Raw genomic sequence first — 19,717 nt, 5'->3', positions numbered from 1 at the left:
GAGAAATTATGGAGAGTTTTAAAACTTAAATAGGAAAAACCACGCTTAGAATTGACTTTTGTCTGATCAACAGGCAAAAGTAAAAAGAATATATACTTAAAGTATAAGGTGAGAACATAAGCTTAGAGTTGATACTTGTACCAGCAAAAGTAAAATAATATATTATGTTTAGTGCATAGGATAATAGATGGGATAAAATAATAATAATCATATATTATGTTTAATTTGTATCTAAAAAAATGAATAAGATTATAAGAAGGATTAATCATGTTCTTGGCATAAGATAATTCATTCCTCTCTTATTATACCCTTAAAAATTACATTAATAATTTAAATTATAGAAACTTTGATAAAAATAATTTTAATTAATAAATAAATTATTATATCTTAATCTTTACAAAAATTAAATAGAAGATATGATAATATTATTTAATCTAATCCTATTAATAATATCATCTTACCCTATCATCCCATAATCTTATGCATCAAACACATACAAAGTATGAGGAGCTAACATAACTTTTTTTTAGATTAAGTACATGAGGCTTTTTATTTAAAATATCAAATGGAAAGTAAATTTAAATATGCTTTAAAAAAATAAGTTTAAATATAAAATAATTATGTTGATGAAACTAACTGAGAAAATTAATAATATGAAAATTTCAGTTAAAATAATATGTACAGTATGCACAAATTTTGGTCAATATTTACTGAACAGTGAAAATTTGGTAAAAATTGCAACTAAAAATGTTTATTCAAATACAATATCAAAACATATTTAAATTGATTCAAATTTTATATATTTAATTTATGTAAATTTAACTTTTATTTTATCATTTTTTATTCTTAATAAAAATACCTTGCGTAAAAAACTAATTAGGATGCCTATTCTTTTCTTCTTTGCTAAGGATAAAATTGGTTTCTATTTTCCTTAGCTTCATAAGTTAGATTTGGAATAAATCTTTATTAGCTTATTCAAAGCCAAAGGCCAAAGGCAATAGAATTTTTGGAAAGATGACAACTAGTCGAGAACAATTCAATATCAATGGAAAAAGAACTGATGCAAGCATGCGATCCAACATTTCTTTTTTTTTTTTTTTTTTATGTAAAGAAAGCAGACATTTAAGAATAAAGAAATGAATTATAAGAATTAAATTTTAAAATTTAAAACTATTGGATATTATTTTAAATAAAAGCATGGAATTCAGTTATCTTATGCAAGAACTTTACTTCTTATTGTATATATATTTTTTATAATCTTCTTATTATATTCTAAAGAACACATTTGATCCTATATTAAAAATTAATAATTTGAAAAATATTAATAACTTTCCTATTATGTGTAACATAAAATAAATCCAAGATTAATGGTATAATTACTTCATTAAATAGTAAATATATTAAAAAATGGACCAAATTAAAAGGAATATGTGATGAAAGAAAATAAGAAAACATATTTATTATTTCAGGCTAATTTTTATCACCTATTAAATGATAGGTTGACTAATTTTGAAAATAAATATGTGAGCTAAGTCTCCTTATTCAAAACTTGGGGAAAAATCCCTTAAATGAATGTTTTAATTAATGGCGTGATGAAGTGAGAAAATTATTGGAAAATCACAGCAATAAAGTTTATCAAATTTGTATAATTGCAAATATATATATATATATATTTATGCACTCTCAATTCTTTTAGGTTTCTAATTCAAAGAATATATACTTAAAGTGTGAGGACAGAACTTGATACTTGTCTCATTAACAAGCAAAACTAAAAGAATATATCCTTACAGTATGAGGAGAGAACATAAGCTTAGAATTGATGCTTAACGTGTCTGATAAACAAGCAATGTAAAAGAATATGTATTTAAAAGTATGAGGAGAGAACATAAATTTTTTTAGATTAAGTACCTGAGATTTTTAATTGAAAATATCAAATAAAACGTGTTTAAATCTCAAATCAAAACATATTTAAATTATTTCAAAATTTATATATTTAATTTATGTTTTGATATTGTATTTGAATCCTAAATCAAAATATATTGTATTCGAATCTTAAATTAATTAGGATTTAAACGTATCGTGTTTGTTTTTATGATTCAAAGAATATATACTTAAATATGTTTTGATTTATGATTCAAATACAATATCAAAACATATTTAAATTATTTCAAAATTTATGTATTTAATTTTATTATTTTTTATTTTTAATAAAAAGACCTCGCGTAAAGAACTAACCAGGATGCCTTTTCTTTTCTTCTCTGCTAAGGATAGAATTGGTTTCTTTTTTTCTTGGCTTCATAAGTTAGGTTGGAATAAATCTTTATTAGCTTATTCAAAGCCAAAGGCCGAAGGCAATAGAATTTTTGGAATGATGACAACTAGTCGAGAATAATTCAATATCAATGGAAAAAGAATTGATGCAAGTATGTGATCCGGCATTTCTTTTCTTTTTTTTTTTTTTGTTGTAAAGAAAGCAGAAATTTAAGAATAAAGAAATGACTTATAAGTACTAAATTTTAAAATTTAAAATTATTGGATATTATTTTTAAAGGATGATTGTTAATCAATTGGATTGAATATCGAGTTAGAAACGATAGTTGATTTCATTAAAAAAAATTATTAGGAATGAAAACAAATAAAGCTTTTAATGAATTGTTTTTGAATATATTTAGTTTATTAAACTTAACAAATGATTTTAAATAATATTTTGATATTCATTTATTATAAAAACTGAACATGAACAAAGGTTTATTTGGTTCGTTTATATTCGTAAACAAGTTTATTTAAAGTTCGTTTAAAACTCATTTGTTTATTGTTTGTTTGCTATTTGTTTATAATAATACTAATAAAATTATATTTTTATCTTTTACCATAATTTTATTTTAAAGTTCGTTTATATTCATTTAAGATTTATTTGTTTAAATTTATTTGGTTATAATTTATTTATTATTCATTAATATGTTTATTTATATATGTTGTGAACATATTCGTTTAATATTCACGAATGAGTTCCTTTAACTTAATTGAACGAATATGAATTAAATACAAACAATCTATTATTTAAGCGAACGAACATGAATGAATAGAGTAATTTTTGTAATGAACACAAACTAAACATGAACATCTTTAAAAATAAAAAGAACAAACTATAGACATACATTAGTTAGTTCATTTTTTATTTGTTTACAGCCCTAATAACCCTAAGTATTTATCTTCAAGCTTCAATTAAAATGATAAAAAATTTGAGATAATTATCCGTAATTTACCAATCCAACTTTTGTCAAAAATGGATTTAAGTTATTACCAACTTTTATTATGCAATTAACCTATTGAACTATCACTATTTTTCAATGTTCTACAAGTAGCTTTGTGTAATTAACAAATTAAACTATTTGGTATGTTATTATAAAAATAAATCATAGATTTTTTATTGAATCTTTTGTAAAAAAAAAAATGATTTTATAATTATTCATATTCATAAAAATTAAAAATAAATGGTTAGATTTAAAGATGTAATATTAATTAATTAAATAACATATTTTTCCTTAGACTAAAATAACTAAATAGATTTAGGAGCTTTTTAAATATTTATTTTAAATACTTTTTTATTGAAAATCTTTAATTAAGTGATTTTTAAAAATGAATAATAATACATGCTAGAAAAAAATAAATCATTAAAAATGTGGGTTTTTAAGCTCTCTCACATGGGAGAGTGGGGGTGTATAAATATTAGTTATACTAGAGATATTTTCATGCTTCCGAGCAAACTATGTAACATAATAAATATTATAGTAATGCAATTCCAAAAGTAATTCACACAACATAGTTTAATTTTCATCCCTATTATAGATGAATTTCAAATTAATTCTCAAAAGATAGTTTGTTGTCTGTCTTTTTTTTTTTTACTAAAAAATTGTTGAAAATGACACATTCACATGCCTTGAGTGGATCTTGAAGTATGGATATATTTTTTCTGCATAACCACTTTGTTAGTTTAGTCTTTATCTTTGTTTTTCCCTTGCATAAATGGAATGCAAATGGTTAAGTAAATAGTAGATAAAAAAATGAATTACAAATATGTAAAACACAGCTTAAACTAAAACATATTGAAGCATCAAACGAAAAATGGTTAAACTAATAAAGATACTTATAAAAAAAAACTAAATGAATGCTTTAAAGGGACTAAAAATCATAAAAGTGATTATTAAATGTATGTTGATACCAAATTAAAAGGCATTATCCTCAAGCTACCGATTGAAAAATTATTGCTTTAGGTGTCATGCAATTGTTGTTGAAGTTTGCTTACAATATTATGGGTAACTATAAGTTCACTATCGGTTCATATGGTAGTACCTTCATCAAGTGAGGTGTTATATATAGTGAGTATGTCCATTCTTTTGACTGATGAAAATGGTAATCATGCTCCTAAAAAAGTTATTATATAAAAAGATTGAACAAATACTAAAGGAAAATACAGAAAAATATAATGATATTGTGATAAAATGAGTCTTCATTCTAATATATCATGTATATCTCCTGCATCTTAAGAGTGGCCTAAAATCGCAAACATAGATTTTCTTACCCAAATTATTAAAAATATAGGATCAGATATAAGACGTGTGGAGTTATATGAAGCCAAAGCTATACGCGTAAACAACATTGTTATTCCAATAAAATATCTTTGGTTTTTTTTTTTTTGACAGATTCTTTAAGAAAAAGGAAATATGGAACTTCTTATTGATGGTGATGTGGGGATTTGGTCCTTATCTAGTTGGTAGCTTGTGTTTTTGATGCTTCAAGTTGAGAACTTAGCATATTATTGTTATTTTTAGAATCTTGTTCCAATTATTGTCCTCATTTCCATCTATTAACAACCGGTTCTGCTTCAATCCCTCTTGAATCATGGATCCTCTTCGAGCTATTGAGCTTGAACACTTTTCCTTAACTTCACCTATAGAATAGAAGAAAAACAATAGTTCATTTTTGTTTGTTCTAAGCTCTTAATAGTGATGATAAGGCATTTGCTTTAGTCTTGGTTCTTTCATACATCAAAATGATGAATCAGGTTTAAGTAATTGGCATTTGATAGTAGTATACATTTGTTCTTTTAATGTACGGAGAATGCAATAATGTTATAATGACAACAATGCACATTTGATCTTGTAATTTAATGTTATCAATTCCTTTGAGTTATCAAAAAGGTAAACTTCTTTTTCTACGTAGGTCATGATCAATGAATTATCAATTCCTATCTACACTATCACAAATGCATTAAAAGCATAAAAACGTGTAGAAAATGAGTTATTAATTCCTATTCTTTACTTTTTTTTTTTATTTGAGTAAAAGCATAGAAAATGCATTAAACATTGATTCAATTGCACATTCCTCATTTCAAAAACATTCTTCAATTCCATTAAGCCCTTTTTTTAGCAAGCACATGGGCAACTTAGTTTCCTTCTCTCCTCGTATGGTTAAAGTTGCAAGTTTAAAAAGCATTCACCTTGTACTTTGCGTCTTAAATAATTTCAATTTGAGACGTGTTAGGTTGACCTAGCAATTCATGTTTCCTTGTTGTGTTTTGTGTCTTTTGACATGTGTAGTGATACAATTTATTAAAATGCAAATTATGAAATGTGTTTAAATCCTAAATACAAATATGACATATTTATTATATATATTATATGTGACACGACACGATATGATTAACATATGTATAATAAATTCATTTAAACATGATTAATTTAAATATACATGCATAGACACGACTAATACGAATATATACAAAAACACAATTAAAATAATAAATAATTATAAACTGTTTATCATTTATAACTTAATAAACTTAACATATTAATAATATAAAAAAATAATTACATATTTAAAAAAAATTTAATAGCCATTTAATATGTATTTAATACATATTTAAATTTTAATATATATTACATAATTATATTAATTTTTAGTATCAAATTCAAAATGATAAACTATTAAAGATTAAAGAATAAAATAATAATATATAGGATTAATATTAATATTTATATTGTATTTATATTATTAATATAAAAAATAATTTTATAATAATTAGTAAATGAGTATCATAATTAAATGTTTAAAATAATTTTTATATGGTATTAAATAACTAATTAAGTATCATAATTAAAAGATTAAAAATTAAAATAATCCTTATATGTTTATATTAAATTAAAATAAATATAAAAATATGTTAAACGTGTTAAACATGTTAAACGTGTACTGATATACTAAGATTAAATTAAACGTGTTATTCATATTATGTTATGTGTTTAGATGTATGATATACGAATTATATTGTGTCGAAATTCATGTTGATATGAATAAACACGAAACAAGCTTTTTTAAAACACATGTATGATTTTTTTTTTTGTATCATTTTAATGTTGTATCTTCATATCATATCTAAAATTGTTAGGTCTAATAGCACATTCATCTTAAGGTTTTTTACCACCTTTAGTGCATCTCCTTTAATAATAATAGATTGGAAACTTCTGATATATGCATTTTTTTTTTCTTCATTATGTTCATTTGCGGTTTTGCTTGGAAAATAGATTGATTTTAAGTATCGGTTATTGACAAATGTCAACTAAATGAAAGGAAATTAATTAGCAAAAACGAACAGTAAGAGAGTGAGAATCATCTTTGTCAGAATCATTTTTGTTAAACTGAAATGAATCATAATTAATATCATATTCACCACATAAAAATAATTAATAATTAATATCATCTTTATCATACTAGAATTCAATGGGATCCTTAGACTGAAATTCAATTAGATTCATAGAGATCATGTGTTCATTCATAAGATCTCAAATACCTAAATCAATAAAAAATTTAATTCTATTTGAACTACTTATTTTTAAATGATATCTATTATATTTACAACTCCTGTAAAGAATTTTTCAATAATTCAAATTTACCTTTTAAGTTTGTTTAAGACATCAATGAGGTGTTCAATAAATTAGAGTAAGGGAATTATTTTTATTTATTGTTAGAGTAAAGATTACCCGATTGTTAAAATTATTATGATTTTAACAAATAGTTTGTTCTTTCTTAAAAAAAATAATTTGCTTTGTTTCTAGTCAAGAAAATGTTGGTTGTAAAATTTTTTAATATTTTACCAAGAACACTCTTTATTTAAAAGGGGTAAAAAAGCTCTAAAATTACAAATTTTAATTAACAAAGTTTTTTTTATTTTGAATGAAACTACTAAAATTTATTATCTATATAAAGTCAATGTTTATATAATCTGTACCTTGGTAGAATCAATCTTTTTTTAAATCAACAACTTAAATAATAAAATAAAATTTAAGAGTAAATTACTTATAATAAAAATTATTATTATAATTAATACAAATTTATAATAAAAAATAGTAAATAAAGTATTTTTTAAAATACTTTTGAAATTTTATATTTATTTTATACTTGAATGACATGCATCAATCACGCATAACATTACAATAACAGATATCAATTCAGAATTATGTAGGATATTTTTGATAAATTTTAACATTTTTCATCCAAGCTTAATTAAATAAAATATTTAAGAACAATAAATAATATAATTTATTTTTGAAAATTTTGCTATATAGGAAAGATTTTGAAATTTTTTGACCTAAAAAAAAAAAGAAAGCATTGATGGAGGATTAAAATTTTCTTCACGTACGGAAAAACCAGACCTAAGATTTCAAAAAGAGAAGAAAGAAAAAAGAAGAAAGAGAAAAATGATGGCCAACTGCTCTGTTTCTCCATCCATTGAGCATCTGTTTCAGACCTTCAATGGTCTTCAACGCCTTGCCGAAACGCATCGTTTCAAGGTACTCAACTGTTAGCTCATTTTCAAAATCTGTATTTTCAATTCTTTTTGTAATATTATTTTTTCGATTATCGAAAATTGAAGTCGCTTTAGTTAATCAAAGTATTAATTTTAGCTGTAAATTGGATAATTGAATCTTTGTTATATAGATTTTTAACTTTAACTGTAACTTCTGAACAATTTGATTCCTCATTTTGCTTTATGCTTTTCTTTCAATGTTACTCGAATGCCTTTGCTTCTGGAAATGAAAAGCAAAAATTCGATTTGGAGGCAAAACCAAACAATACTTTTTGAAGAATTTGAAGATTAAAATGTTTAAACTTTGATGAATATAAAAAATGCATGTTTTTTACAATGAGATTATGAATTTGGTGTGGAATGTATACTTTGGTTTAAAATCAAAGGTCTATTAACCATCTCAAGTATCAGAGAAGGAAAAGTAGCTGGTTTGGATGCCTAGCAAATCACTTAATTAGGACGTGACCCCGTATCTACCATATGCTTAGACCTGGCTAATGGCTGTTTCCATTCATCAACCTGCTTCAGAGATTAAAAATCTGTGAAGGTTAGAAATATTCCAGTCATGAACAACTCTTCCGCCGGTTGGAGTAAGAGTAATTGACCTGGAACTGTCAATGCATTTATAAGATTTGCCATATCTAGGTTGACACTACAGATCTGGGGATAGTTGGCATTTTTAATTAACAAATGCAAGCGTATATACATAGGTAGTTATGCCTAGCTCAAATGTATTTTTAGTACTAACATGTACTGTCACACACATTTGTTGCTTTTGGATAATTTGTTGATTGGTTCACAGGCATGGTTCTTGGATCAATTTGGCGTCCTTCATGATGGCAAACAACCTTACCCAGGGGCGATTTCAACATGTATGTTTTCATTTGTGAGTTTTGGCACTTTGGTAAAGCTTTAACTTGTTGGTATGGTGAAGTGTTTACTTGTTAGGTTAGAGGCATGTTAGTTTTTATTTTTTTCATAAAGGATACAATCATTTTGGGTGACAGTGGAAAAGCTGGAGACCACTGGTGCCAAGATGGTGATTATAAGTAATTCTTCAAGGCGTGCATCAACGACAATAGAGAGAATGAAGAGCCTAGGCTTTGATCCTTCTCTCTTTGTAGGAGCCATCACCAGTGGAGAATTAACGCATCAGTACTTGCAAAGGTTTACCCTTGTAATCTTATTCTTACATATGGAGAAATCCCCAACATCTATAATTTTCATCAATATCTGAATCCATTTTGATATTTGACTAGTCCAATCTTGTTCATAGTTTCCATTTGCCACATTAGATTTTTCATTAGGCATTACATTAGTAGGACCAAATTTATAGTGCTAAAAAATACATCTATCCTATGAATTCCATGCAGTGTTCTAACATGAATAAATATTTTCTATCTTACTGATTTTTATTTTAAAAAAATGAATGTAGGTAGCTTTTTTAAGCCTTAAAATTATAATCATTTGTCTGTGGATTTTCCACATGCATTTTCTTATGGTTTACATTATCCAATTACAGCAGCAATGGTGTATACTGCTTTTATTTGAACTTTAACTTTTGTAAGCCTGTAATATACATCTCAAGACTTTTCCTTTCTTTTATTACATTCAGTAGAGATGATGCCTGGTTTGCTGCGCTTGGAAGATCTTGCATTCATATGACCTGGAGTGAAAGGGGTGCTATATCTCTTGAGGTATGCAAACTGTTTTGAGTGTTTCATGACTATTTCCTTCATCCTATTTTATGTTTTTCCTCGAATCAAGTCCCCAGTTTAAGAAACCTCTTTGTCTCTCACTTAAAGGTTGTAGCATAAGGATCACACATTCCTAATTCATGCTGTATTACTGTCTGACTAACATCCAGTATGCCTTGAAAGCTAAATGTTTACCTTCTCTGTTTTGGATATGTTTGTAACCATCATAAGCATATCCATTAAGTTGGTTACAAAATACAATATGGCTAAGGTAACTCCCTAGAAGTACACGTGTACTATTATTACCTCTTCTTTGACTGGCTTCTTATGTAATCAAGCCAAAATTCTGTGTTTGCTTGAAGCCGTGGACTTTTTAATTTGAAAGAGACTTTGCAAGATGTGCAAAGTATTTTGATTTTAGAATGCAATGAATGTTTTTTGTGTTACTAAGTCAGAAGATTTGAATTAGTCTAGTTTAAGATTTATCGTTGAAGAATTCAAATAAAGTAAAGACCAGATGAAAGCCCTAAATTATGAAAAGAATGAAGATATGACCAAAGAGGCCATAATTAATGCCCATTCCATCTAAAATAAAAACTGCCATACTCCTTGTCATCAAAACTCAAATAATTACGAGACTAGTAACCTCTTAACCATCAAGACATTTTCCCATGGACTTTCCCATGGACCTAAGCACTTCTTTCTTGTTGAAGAATGATCACTTGAGCCACTGGCTTTCCAATGGGATTACACACCTAGTCCATCCATTTATGTGCCAATCACAAACACTTTTATCCTCTCCATTGCTGCTAAATAATAGTATTCAGACTTCATGACAGGGCAGTTTGATTGAATTAACAAGTCATACATATAAATTTATTGTTGTAGGGTTTGGGCTTACAAGTTGTTGAGAATGTTGAAGAAGCTGATTTTATCTTGGCTCATGGCACTGAAGCCTTGGGGCTTCCTTCAGGTTCTGTACGTCCTATGAAACTTGAGGATCTTGAGAAAATATTGGAGTGTTGCGCAACTAAAAAGATCCCCATGGTGGTAGCTAATCCAGACTTTGTGACCGTTGAAGCTAGAGCTTTGAGTATCATGCCTGGTAAAGATTTACTTTATAATAGAAATGTGTTGAAGGCTATTAATAAAAATTTTAAATCACATTTATAGTTGCACAATGAGAATCATGAAACATTCATCCGTAATTGAGAAGCAGATACAATTATCATGGTCTATTGTCAAATAGATGCTATTTCTATTAGCATGTCAAAACACATCTCCTTTTTAGTTGTGCAATGCAGATCATCTTTTTCTATTTCTGTTTATGTAATTTCAATTATTTTCCTGATCTCCCATTGTTATTGCCTTGAGGTTGTTGAAACCTATTAAATACTTATTGCTTTTTTTATAAATGTGAATTTGACATAAGCTTCTTCTTTCTTTCTTTCTTTTTTTTTTTCAATTTAATATACTGAGGAATAACTCCTGTTTTTGAATCTGCTAATTTGTGGACTAGTTTCTTGTATTTATTTTTGTTGATTCATGCCAATATTCTGACCTCTAATCCTGTCAGCTTGCAAGTATGGCTTTCCTCTTTCATGTTTAGATGAAGTTCTACTGGATAAAAATGTGTAAAAAATGGTTTTCTTTATCTTGCAATCAAGTTCATCTAAAAATTAGTATTTGCATTTTCTCAGACTCTTATGTGTCTTGACCTTTCTATTAAATTCTTATGGGCATAACAATGTACCAGGAAATGTTATTTCTTGTTTTATCATCTTGAAATAATTAACATCAGTTAAGATCCCTCTTGATTTGAAGTTTCAAAGGCCATCCTAAGGTTTATATAAGGCTTATTTAATCAAGGCTTTGCAGTTTCATCTACACAATTTTGGTTTTTCTATGATCTACTGTGTAGATCATCAATTACTGATTGCTTCAGTCTATTGCAATTGTGAAAGAACTTAAGCTACTCTTGGATGCCAAAAAAACCCAAAGAATTGTAACATATGCATTCTTAGAGAAGCCTCAGATCAACTTCATTTGTGGTGATTCTTGCTAGCTAAATTTTGGTTCTTACCACTTATTTAGACCATTGATGCTCCTACAGTATAATATATTTTTTGAAATGATATTTTTTTATTTCTAAAAAAAGTCTCAATAATAAGTACCTTTTCTATCTTCAATTTGTTCAAGAAAAAATAACTGTCAATTATACGAGTTTCCTGCTCTGGCAAACCCTCTATGCTCCTGGATTTCGTGGTTGGGGTTATTTCATTACTCTTGCTTGTTGCAAAAGTGGTGGAGTTCCTCTGCTATGATGCATAAAAGATTTTTAAACCATTTTGGTTTATGTCTTAGGTACATTGGCAGCCAAATACGAAAAGCTTGGTGGTGAAGTGAAATGGATGGGGAAACCAGATAAGGTGATATGAACATTTTGTTCTTTGTATTAGGTATTTCTTTGCTTCTTAATATCTAGGGACATGCATGATCTTGCCATGTCTTTGTTCAACAAACAGGCATGCAAGCTTACTCTACCAGTCATAGACATTTCTACATAGTACCTCTTTACATCATTGTCATAGGATTTCATGTTCTGGTTGCTTTGCCTGCCTAATTCGATCTTAAGATATAAAAATCACAGTTTTTTCACCTTGTTAAACAAGCATAGCACAGTCAGTAACTGGCATTGGTTGTGGGCCTCTAGTGAAGCACAGAGCTCAAGTCAAGTGGGTTTCATTTGGATTTTGGCATTAGCCATGACTATGAGGTATATGTGGGGCTGTTTCCAAATCCAAATCCTACCAAAAGTGAAGCTTCCCCCTTACCCATATTCAAATCCAAATGTAAAGACTTGTTCAAGATTTTTGCCAGTACATATCAAATTAATAAATGGCACAATTGTCCTTTCTTTAGTATCCATACCTATATTATCGCACATCTCTGAAGATTTATAATTTTATATACATATGTATGTACATAGTCGCATACATATATATGTCTTTGCATGTGTGAGTGTGCACGCACGTGTTTTAAATTAGTCTCAGCAAAGGAAAGAATAGTATGAAATTTCTGATATCTTGGCAATAATACCTAGATATTTGTAGGATTCCAGCAGAAGCAGTAGCCATCACTGCCTCCACTGTAAATCTGTCCGTGGCTGTGTACACCAATAGATTTAAAATTGTATCATATCCAAGCAACTATAAGTGCAGATCAATCTAGTTGGTGGTTCTATACAATCAAATGATGTTTGCCTGAATTTGAACTATGACATAATTGTTTTCCCTATGATTATTCAATGTAATTTTATGAAGTGTATGGTCGTGATCACACGGTTTTATCTAATTTTGAACTTTAGCATCAGAGGATAGCCCCATTAACCATCTAACATTAGTGCTTTACTTTCAAAAGTTAATGGGTGGTGTACCACTATTTCTCTTTAATATCATTGATGTTTACATCTTGATCTTGTATTTTAGGAGAACTTTTTCCCATTGGCAATGTCACTTTCATTTACACCTGTTCATTGTTTATCAGATAATATATGAATCAGCTATGGCCATGGTCGGTGTGGATGCTTCTGAGTCTATTGCTGTGGGTGACTCTCTTCATCATGACATTAAGGGTGCAAATGCAGCTGGAATCCAGTCAGCATTTATCACTGGAGGGATCCATGCAACTGAACTTGGACTCCACAGTTTTGGACAAGTTGCAGATTTATCCTCTGTACAAGAGCTTGCATCCAAATATGATGCATATCCAACATATGTGTTACCAGCATTCACATGGTAGAATTTAATCCTGGTATGTAATCTTCCTTGTTCTGTCTCTGTTTGGTGTCCATACCCCATAGTCTGGGTGAATATTAACAATATCATGTCGACCTCCTGAGTTTTCTTTTCCAATGGCAGATTCAGAATTTTTGGGGTGTCCACTTATTGCAGTGGCTGGTATTGGCTGGCTGTGGGCTTTAGGTATTGAGTGGTGGCAATGAATGGTGTGGTTAGAGAATTAAGAAAGATATGTTTATGGGAAAATTTTGGGATGTTCAAGAAAAATTTTCCTTTAAATTTTCTTGTTTTTCAATTTTTGGAATGTCCATTGACACTCCATCTTTGCATTTGCATCCGCAACTGATCCTTTCCCTAACATTTTTCTAATTGATATCTGGAAAAAGGGCCAACGTTATGGTTCATGTGTTGCTAATTCACCATAGATGCTTGATTTTCAGATTTTCAAGAAAGAAATTTCTTTCCCTAGCAGCAAGTTGTCTTACCAGTGAATGGTGGGACAAAAGGGCAGAGCCTAGTCCAACACAGTGAAAAACTCAAGGTCATTGGATACTTTGACCAGTTATGCAAATTTAGTTTTTACATCAATCCAGTTATGTAAAACATGAATTTTATTTTATATATTCATCACGAAGTTTTTAAATTTTACAAGTATAATTAGCAAGATAAAATATATTGCTTACAGTATAGTAAAAAAAAAAATTAAAAATTAAGATATAACAGTTTTTAAATTTGATTTGTGAAATTAAAAAATTTTATTATTTATATTTTCGATATGAAATCATTTTACTTTTAATTTTTTTATAATCATAAAATCAATAAAAACCTATTTTCTTAAAAAAGATGTATTTTTATTCAAAATTTTCAAAAAATTATAATAATATGACATCACTGTTCATTAAAAAAATTCTTCAAAAAAAACTTGCTAGTGGCGGCCTTTTTCAAGGATAAAGCAACTTTTTTTCGAAGATAAAAAAAAAAAAAAAGAAGAGAAAACCCTTTTAAAAAAAATAGAAAACAAGAGAAAAAAATAAAGAAAAAAAAAGGACTCAGATCCATTGAACAATAAAATACTAAGCAGCCTGTCAATCCGCCAACCGACCCCCAAGTTCTTTTTCTCTTTTTCAGAATGGAAGGCGGAGAACTTCCTCAGCCGGCGGACACCGAGATGGTGGAGGCAGCTCAGCCGAAACAACCCGACTCGCAATACCACCAGCGGCAACCGCCCCAAATGGTCGCCGGGATGGAAAATATTCCGGCAACTCTTAGCCACGGCGGCAGGTTTATTCAGTATAACATATTTGGGAATATTTTTGAAGTCACTGCTAAATATAAACCCCCTATTATGCCTATCGGTAAAGGCGCCTACGGCATTGTTTGGTAAACTCTTCTTCTTCTTTTGATTATTATCTTTTTAATTTCACTCAAGTTATTTGATTATTTTTTGTTAATTTTATTTATAATTATTTTGGGGTTTAGTTCTGCATTGAATTCCGAGACAAATGAACACGTGGCGTTGAAGAAAATAGCGAATGCATTTGATAACAAGATTGATGCAAAGAGAACTCTTCGTGAGATCAAGCTGCTTCGTCACATGGATCATGAAAACGTCAGTGAGTAGATTTTTTTTTTTTTTTTTTGGTTTTTTAACTTGATTTTAATTCAATTCATTTGTTGGTTTTTATTTGTGTTTTGTTGTTCTAATGTTGTTGATGGCTATGTTACTCGAACACGGCAGTAAGTGTCTGACATGGGTGCGTTCAATTTTTCCTAGATCTTTTTCCTTATATTTGGAGGATCAAAACCCATTTGGATTTCCATTTGAGGTATTCATATATGTCCGACATAGGTGCGTTAGGAGAATTCACTCGCCAATCATTTAAATAAACCTTTAACTCAAGATTCTAACAAGTTCCGTTAATAACATCTCAATGCTTACTTATGAGCTGTACTCGGGTATTATTTCATATGGAAGTGGCTTATCTAATTCATTAGCATCATCCATTGTCTAGGAATATCCAAGCTTTGCACGGACGTAATTAATATTTTTTCTATAATTATCAAAGACATTGTATATTCCTTAGACTGCATTGTTAATGATTGAAGATGACAGGTTTTTATCGTAGGTATGAGTTTATGCGGTCATACAGCATTTAGGAAGTGAAGAACAGAAAGTAAAGTCTTTTATTTGTAACCTTGAAGTGTTTCTTTTTCTTTTTTGGATGGTGATGTGGGATCATATTTGCTAATAAAAGGCCTCAAAGCCCTCAATAAAAATTGTTCTTCAAAGTTTTAAAACTCTGTTTTTCATGTTACAGTGGCAGCAGTAATCTGATTATTAAATATAGATAATATCTATGTATAAGTCTTGTTTGGGCTAAATTTGGTTGTTTGGTTGTTCAGGTTGATGAATCTTTTGTCAGATTTGTGTTTGCTAATGCTGTCACTAATGATTTTTGTTGAAACCTTAGTTTACAATGTAAACCTTGAAAATATTTGGTTATAACGTGTTCTTTCTTTGTGCTAATTCTTCTTTCTATAGTCGTGGATACACACAAACAAACATAGAAAGTGAGAACAATATCTTTTTTGCCTTCATTGTGAGTTAGTCTCAAATTTGTGCCTTTATGCAGGTAGTTGCAATCAGGGATATAATTCCACCACCCCAGAGGGAATGCTTTAATGATGTTTATATTGTATATGAACTGATGGACACTGACCTGCATCAGATAATCCGTTCTAATCAAGCTTTATCAGAAGAGCATTGTCAGGTTGTATTATAGACATGTGGTTGCTTTTTCTGATAGAGTCATATTCCTTAAGTTACTAGTTAAAGTTTTTATGTTACAGCTATTTCCAGTTGACTATGCTAATTGAGAGTCTTAATTTTGCTCCCTTCAACCCAAGCTGTTAGCCAGTACAGGGCTTTTCTTCTTCCTAATCACTCAATCTTCTTATTTCATTGAATTGGTAATTTGATTTGCTATAAATGCAATCAGTACCCATGTTTTGCATGTGAAAAATATGGCATAGAGAAACACTGTACCTGAAGCCTCTAATAGTCAAAAAGTTGGTATTTGATGTGAGACAGCATGCAATTTAGGGTTTGCAAATATCTATGCTTATTGGAGGGAAAAAAGGAGTATATATTTGGCAAATAAGGTTTCTTAAGGAATATGCTAAAGTATTAATATTGGATTGAGAAGTTCAAAGTTTTGTGAGGTTGTGTGGATGCTGCCTGGAGCCCATGAACAGTGACCTTGATTTAAAGGTTTAGGGCCAACTAATATGGGTTAGTTTATGCTTGGATAGATGGTTTTGCTGGGGTTCAACTTCAAAGGAAATGCTTCAGGGTTGATTTTAGATCTGAATGATTGCTGAAATTTAAATAATAAGAAAAAAAGGACATCACAGTCTTCTCCCATGATTTTCTTAGGTTTCAAGTTTAAGGTCCCAAAGGCTTCATACCTAGGGGTTAGAGTTGATTCATACAATTCCAAAGAAAATGCATAATTCCAAAAACGAAGTAACCCTTAAACTTGGTCTCATTTAAATTAACATTTTATTATTCACCGATGCAGAGATATAGCAATTAATAGTAATTAAAGTGCCTAAGTAACAAAAGCAAAAATCATACAGTACCTAATTTAATTAAAGTGCCTGAGTTTTAAGGGTTACCATTTGAGCCTTAACATTATCTAACAACCATTCTTTGTGCTTTGCAGTATTTCCTCTATCAAATCTTACGTGGGCTGAAGTATATACATTCCGCAAATGTTCTGCACAGAGACTTAAAACCTAGCAACCTTCTCCTGAATGCTAATTGTGACTTGAAAATATGTGATTTTGGACTAGCTCGTGTCACCTCGGAAAGTGATTTTATGACAGAATATGTTGTTACAAGATGGTATCGTGCACCAGAACTGTTGCTAAACTCACAAGATTATACTGCAGCCATTGATGTATGGTCAGTGGGTTGCATTTTTATGGAATTGATGGATCGGAAGCCATTATTTCCTGGAAGAGATCATGTGCACCAGCTGCGATTGCTTATGGAGGTAAATTCTTTTTATCTCCCAACCAGTATAAAATTACCTAAAATACAAACAAATAAGTTGCTAAATATCGTGCTGTGCAAATTTATGGAAAAATATGAATATGCTGTTTTTACGATAGATAGCTTTCCTTGATTAGCTTCCTGTATTGTATAACGTTAGTTTGTAAATTCCAGTGCATCTAAGTAAATGAACTTACTACTTGAAAAGGTTTTTTTTTTTTTTTTTTTTTAATTCTTTTTACTGAATAATATATTAAAATGGTAAACTAAAAAATGCCCGTAATATTTCACCATGGATAATGAACTTTTTGCCTTGCAGCTGATTGGCACGCCATCAGAGGCTGAGTTGGGGTTTTTGAATGAAAATGCCAAGAGATACATTCAGCAACTTCCTCCTTATTGTCGACAATCTTTTACTGAAAAGTTTCCAAATGTCCACCCTCTAGCTATTGATCTTGTTGAAAAGATGTTGACATTTGATCCCAGACTAAGGATTACTGGTGAGTTTGGCAAATGCATATGCTTGTTGCCATGGGGCACGTAATATAGTGTTCAGTTTTTGTTATACTTTTTCACAATTCTCTTCTGAAAGTTTTCTGATGCATGCAAATTGGTCACATTTGGGTTAGTTGTCTTTGTCTTTCTCTAGATGATGTCATTTTGCAATTCTTCTCTCTTTATTATTTTTTGTTCTGAGTTGGAACTCATGTAACACGGCTTCCTATTTGTTGCAGTTGAAGATGCACTTGCTCATCCCTACCTAACATCACTGCATGACATAAGTGATGAGCCTGTCTGCATGACCCCCTTTAACTTTGACTTCGAGCAGCATGCATTAACCAAGGAGCAGATGAGGGAGCTGATATATTGGGAGGCACTTGCATTCAACCCAGAATTTATGCAGCAGTGATGACTCATATGCCATTTATTTGTTGTGGCTTTGATCAGGGTGGTTAAAATGCTTTATGTTTTGGTGATTGATTTCTTCTTGTATATATGTTCCACAGAACAGGATGGCACTTGAATTGAGATATTTAATCATGGCAGAATGCAGGAAAGGAAAACAGTTGTATGTTTGTACCGGCTCTCTTGATTTCTTTTGTTCTTCTATCTGTTGAATCGAGCATTGCATTGACTTAGTATCATTGATTTCAGTTTGTCGATCATGATTGTAGAATTTTGGTTGTGAGGAAGTTGCTAATACTTGGATTCTGTAAAGCTAAAGGTCAAAAATCATGTTGAAATTTAAAGAATATAACCACCCAGTCTCCAAGACCATAATGTTAAGATGAGAGCAGCTGCGCAGCCAGGTACAACCGGTGTCGGAAACTGTCTTGAAGCAACATTGTTTCTCACATCTAAAATTCGTCAATGGCCATTCTATAGATGATCGATTATATCATGTCATATATTAGCAGTAATAGTTTGAGTCTAAAGGCTTAATCCAGAGTAACCCTTGAATGCTAGCTAATGCATTGATAAACTAGATCAAATCTGAGAAGCTAGTGTTGTTAAACATTAACTGAACAATTTTCTTCAGGGAAAATCATGGTCTCAAAAGCTGTGAGAAAATATAAACTGCAGCACTTGTAAGATTATTCAAAAATCCTGCAAACAAAACAAATTAATCTACAAGAATTTATATCAATAGTGGTTTGTCAGCATAACTATGTATATAACAATACCAAAACATCAGAATCATAAAGAAAAGGTTGGTATATTTTTAAAATAATCATGTAATATGAGGACTTGGGTGATTAGGATTTAGGGTTTAGGAAACAAATGAACAGTTTCATTATAGTTGGTGTACCTTTAAGATTCCAAACAAATTGTTGAAAAGAAACAAAAAGAAAATAAAACATAACCCTAACAAATACACACTACAAACGACATTGAAATCAATTATAATCTACATCAGAATCAATGGCAGGCAATGGGACATTTAGATCAAAATCGACAACAGGCATTTTATAGCGGCACAATGAACACGTATTCCTCTCTTCAAGCCATTTAACAATGCAACTTGTATGATAAACATAGGAGCAGGCAGGCGTTTGGCTTCAGTCCTGATTGAAACATCTTCAAAGCACACCAAACACAACACTAATGATCTTTCATCGATCTTTACCTTCTCCAACCCTTCAATGGCTGATTTACTAGCAGGCTAGATCATCTTTGGAGAATCTCCATCAACAAGAGCATCCTTAAGAATCTCCAAAATATCATCATCAATATCGAATATGACCACATCTTCCATGTAACCATCATCAGAGAACTGAACATCATAATCCCTTTC

At 29.8% G+C, this 19,717-nt stretch overlaps 2 protein-coding genes across 7 annotated transcripts; both read left to right on the top strand.

Moving 5' to 3' along the window:
• The first annotated feature begins 7,514 nt into the window (after positions 1-7,514).
• LOC111307666 (Haloacid dehalogenase-like hydrolase (HAD) superfamily protein) lies at positions 7,515-13,903 on the top strand. Of its 4 annotated transcripts, none has more exons than XM_022905744.2 (8): positions 7,515-7,850; positions 8,670-8,739; positions 8,875-9,034; positions 9,483-9,564; positions 10,453-10,669; positions 11,929-11,993; positions 13,111-13,377; positions 13,805-13,903. In XM_022905744.2, exons 1-7 carry the CDS (start codon positions 7,758-7,760, stop codon positions 13,363-13,365), a joined length of 942 nt encoding a protein of 313 aa, XP_022761479.2. In that variant the 5' UTR covers positions 7,515-7,757; the 3' UTR covers positions 13,366-13,377; positions 13,805-13,903. The 4 variants fall into 4 exon arrangements, with proteins under 4 accessions (XP_022761479.2, XP_022761481.2, XP_022761478.2 ...); XM_022905746.2 differs by lacking the exon at positions 13,805-13,903 and adding an exon at positions 13,485-13,768 and having other exon boundaries at positions 7,556-7,850; positions 9,486-9,564; XM_022905743.2 differs by lacking the exon at positions 13,805-13,903 and adding an exon at positions 13,485-13,768 and having other exon boundaries at positions 7,573-7,850.
• On the top strand, positions 13,807-18,987 carry LOC111307665 (mitogen-activated protein kinase homolog MMK1). Of its 3 annotated transcripts, none has more exons than XM_022905742.2 (7): positions 13,807-13,905; positions 14,493-14,744; positions 14,844-14,973; positions 15,998-16,135; positions 17,090-17,422; positions 17,741-17,921; positions 18,156-18,501. In XM_022905742.2, the coding sequence occupies exons 2-7, from the start codon at positions 14,494-14,496 to the stop codon at positions 18,329-18,331; spliced, it is 1,209 nt and encodes a 402-aa protein (XP_022761477.2). In that variant the 5' UTR covers positions 13,807-13,905; position 14,493; the 3' UTR covers positions 18,332-18,501. The 3 variants fall into 3 exon arrangements, 1 of the variants encoding a protein (XP_022761477.2); XR_016332149.1 differs by lacking the exon at positions 13,807-13,905 and adding an exon at positions 18,577-18,987 and having other exon boundaries at positions 14,338-14,744; positions 18,156-18,490; XR_016332150.1 differs by lacking the exon at positions 13,807-13,905 and adding an exon at positions 18,597-18,986 and having other exon boundaries at positions 14,338-14,744; positions 18,156-18,490.
• The last annotated feature ends 730 nt before the right edge of the window (positions 18,988-19,717 follow it).

This window comes from Durio zibethinus, chromosome 22 (genome assembly GCF_047325235.1).
Source record: "Durio zibethinus cultivar Kanyao isolate XHJ-2024 chromosome 22, ASM4732523v1, whole genome shotgun sequence".
Classification (NCBI taxonomy): Eukaryota; Viridiplantae; Streptophyta; class Magnoliopsida; order Malvales; family Malvaceae; genus Durio; species Durio zibethinus.
The sequence above is the reverse complement of the archived record's forward strand: the minus strand, read 5'-3'. Positions and strand labels throughout refer to the sequence as shown.